Source organism: Hippocampus comes, unplaced genomic scaffold (genome assembly GCF_001891065.2).
Source record: "Hippocampus comes isolate QL1 unplaced genomic scaffold, H_comes_QL1_v1.1 scaffold179, whole genome shotgun sequence".
Classification (NCBI taxonomy): Eukaryota; Metazoa; Chordata; class Actinopteri; order Syngnathiformes; family Syngnathidae; genus Hippocampus; species Hippocampus comes.
Window position 1 is genome coordinate 173,747 of NW_017804805.1, and position 3,600 is coordinate 177,346.

Below are 3,600 nucleotides of genomic sequence, written 5' to 3' on the forward strand. Positions count from 1 at the left end.
GCGCCCCCCGCCACTGAGCACCGCAGCAGCCCCCCCACGGGCAGACGGAGGAGCGACAGGACGCTCCACAGCAGCGTAGCCCAGACACAGGCCCCGTCGACCCCCACCACGGGGCGCAGAGGGGCGGAGAAGACACGGAGCACCGTCCGACAGCCGAACAGGCAGGACGCCGCGACAGCGCGACCGAGGACAACCGTGCGACGACCGACGGTCCAAAACCACAACGAATTGCGACCGGAGATGAGGGTTTCTCCCATGACGAGAGTAAACCGTAAAAAAAACGTACAACAAACGCTAAAAAAGAATAATAGCGGGTGAGCAGCGGCAGCCAGACGCGCCAGTGTTCACTCAACCCGGAAGTGACCCCAATAATAAAGTATCTATCTCTCTGTCTGTTGTTTGTCTGTTATTGGTCAAATGGTTGTGTTAAACTTTATAAACATCAAAGAACAGTCTTCTTAATATGGAATTTATTGCAAGTAAACATAATATTCACAGAAAAGTGTCAATTTCACAATTGCGACTTCTTTGTTTTTTAGTGAGAATATCAGTCATAATGGATGAAGAACCAGAGAGAACTAAACGCTGGGAAGGTGGTTATGAGAGGACATGGTAAGACCTACATTGGGAGACAATTTTTCTATAGGTTTGTTCATGCATTTTTTTTTAATCCAGGGAAATTTTGAAAGAGGATGAATCGGGATCACTCAAAGCCACAGTTGAGGAGATCCTGTTCCAGTCCAAAAGGGACAGGTATGTTTTTGAGTGCCACTCACCCACCAAACCTTTATGCCAATTGCAAAATGTGTTTTACTGTATTTTAACATTTGCAAATGAATTTTAGTATGACTCACAGTGCGTCTGTAAATTTTGTCGGGCAGTCATCATTCTGTCATTATTTCAGGCCGGCCCAGTCCGTCAGTCGTCAGTCCGTCATTCTGTCATTCTGTCATTGTTATTTTAACTGCTCTTCCCTCATCGCTAAATTACATTTTGCCACCGCTATTTTAGGACCGTCACAAAAAAACTTTACATGGGTAGAAGCACATAATTGTATTCATTTGGAAACAGTTTGAACCACTTGAAACAAAAAACAAAAAAAAACCCGATTCAACCTAATGTCATTTTGCTCTGCTCCTTTTTGTTATTGTTAATTTTTAAAATGTAATTTATTTATTCAATTCCTTTTTTTAAAGTCGTTTGTTTAAATATACAGTATGTAACATATTGTACGGAGTGCCAAGGAAGGTGCCTTTAAATAAAAATCATTATTGTTGTTATTATCCATCCATCCATTTTCTGATCCACTTATCTTCACAAGGGTCGCGGGGGGAGTTTGAGCCTATCCCAGCCGACTTCGGGCAGTAGGCGGGGGACACCCTGAACTGGTTGCCAGCCAATCGCAGGGCACACAGAGACGAACCACCATCCCCCGCTCACACTCACCCCTAGGGACAATTTAGAGTTTTCAATCAGCCTGCCATGCATGTTTTTGGAATGTGGGAGGAAACCGGAGTACCTGAGAAAACCGGAGAAACTCCACACAGGGAGGCCGGAGCTGGAATTGAACCTGGTACCTCTCAACTGTGAGGTCGACACGCTAACCACTCGTCGACACGCTAACCACTCGTCCACCGGGCCGCCCGTTGTTATTATTTTTTTTTATTGTTACAGTGAAACTCCTCTCCAACAAAACCTACATGTGCGAAAATATCTTCACACATTAAAGTCATTCCCTCTTTTCTGCTTCCCCCTACAACGAAAAGCCCCCTTGTTGCGTAATACAAAATCCTTTTCTCCATCCTTGCCTCGCAATGAGGTTCACTTCAACGAAAACAAGCCTTCCGCAAAAGTCTAATCCAGGGGTGTCAAACTCATTTCACATGGTGGGCCACATACGGCCTCGGTCGATGTCAAGTGGGCCGGACCATTAAAATGATACAATACTTTGCTATAAATAACCAAAACAATATGTCTTTCCTTTGTTTTGGTATAAAGAAGCACAAGAACATTAGGAAAATGTTGAAATTTAATGAACATATCTTTTACAAAACATTTCATGAAGCACCTTACATTTCCTTCGACAAATGTGCAGTTTACTTTTATCATTCACATATATGCATTGCAACTGATCCCACTGATTGTACAAACTTTAACAAGTAATTGGTATTGAAAAATATAGTAATGCACTTTAAGATTAAACAAGATTCATGAAGAAAGCAAGTTTTAAAGCATTTACACGTGCATATAAAATCTAAATGTAATCCCTGCCTACACCTTACAAACTAAGGAGAGTGCTATGTGCGGGCCTGACTGAACCGACTTGTGGGCCGGTTCCGGCCCGCGGGCCGTATGTTTGACACCCCTGGTCTAATCTAACCTCAGCCTGCCACAGCCACCGCTACTGCTTAGCTCGGAAACGGCAACAGCAACCACCACACTGGTTTAAACATGTGCAGTAGTACAGGAAGTATTTGTTATTGTTCGTTTCAGACGCAGCACGAATGTTGCTTTGCTAAAATGGCTGCAAAACGGACCTTTGCAGACCAAGGAGTTAAGAAAAGAAAAGCTTTGACGCTTGAAGACAGGATAAAAGTAATAAAAATGAAAGACAGAGGAAGCAAAGTAAAATACATTATGCAACAAATTGATGTAAGTGAAAGTGAACGCTGATCGTAAATTTCGCAATTTCTTTCCCATTTTTTTCTTTCTACACTGGCTATATGAAGTGTCAAATTGGTGTATGCTCATACTTATGAACTACAGGTATTGGAATAAAATAAAGAGTACACACATACATTGTGTGTGCGCGTGTGTGTGCGTGTGTGTGTGTGCGTGTGTGTGTGTGTGTGTGTGTGTGTGTGTGTGTGTGTGTGTGTGTGTGTGTGTGTGTGTGTGCGCGCGCATGTCCGCTGCATGTGCGCGCGCGTGTGTGTTTATATCTGAGATAAAATTTGCTATAGTGTAAAGTCCCCTGTTGTAAAAAAATTCTTGCTGCAAACATGATTTCTTTGTAGAGGAGTTTCACTGTATAATTATTAAAGGGGAAGCCCCCTCCTGCAAATTTTTACAATAATACGTACTATACAGTACCACTAGTCTAAACACAGCATTCTGATTAATGTTGCATTTGTGGAATAGGGGTTAAGCAGTAAAATCCAACCGTTTTTGTACCACTCAGAGAGTGGCCATTTTGCCCCTTGCTGTCGACTAAAAACAGTTGTTTTGGGCTCAGGTAACAATCTATCATTGCTTAGCTTCAGAAAACAGGGTGTGATTGGTTGTTACCCGAGCCCTGCACAACTGTGCTGTCATTTTCAGTTGACAGAAAATGGCAAAATGGCCCCTCCTGAAAAGGTTAAAAATGGGTGGATTTTGCTGTTTTTAGATTAGATTAGATATCCTTTATTTGTCCCACACTGGGGAAATTTACAGCCTTCAGCAGCAAGATTGTGGGTAGAAAGAAGAGAAAAGAAAACACAGTTCAATTAAGTGCAATATAAATACAAACATGGATAAGGTCAAGAATTAAGTGCAATATAATACAATAGTCACAGTACTATTCACATATGTTGTCATATCATTTAAATAATTCTATGA

At 42.1% G+C, this 3,600-nt stretch overlaps 1 protein-coding gene across 3 annotated transcripts in view; it reads left to right on the forward strand.

The window, feature by feature from the left end:
• Positions 1–3,600, forward strand: part of gtf2h2 (general transcription factor IIH, polypeptide 2) — a 32,930-nt gene that overhangs the window by 1,492 nt on the left and 27,838 nt on the right. For all 3 annotated transcript variants that reach the window (XR_002166383.1, XM_019855844.1, XM_019855916.1), the window contains exons 2-3: positions 540–612; positions 676–753. Coding sequence is in view for 2 of the 3 variants with exons in the window: in XM_019855844.1 (XP_019711403.1) it covers positions 557–612; positions 676–753 (134 nt within the window). In the remaining variant the exon portion in view is untranslated. The remainder of the gene's footprint in view (positions 1–539; positions 613–675; positions 754–3,600) is intronic.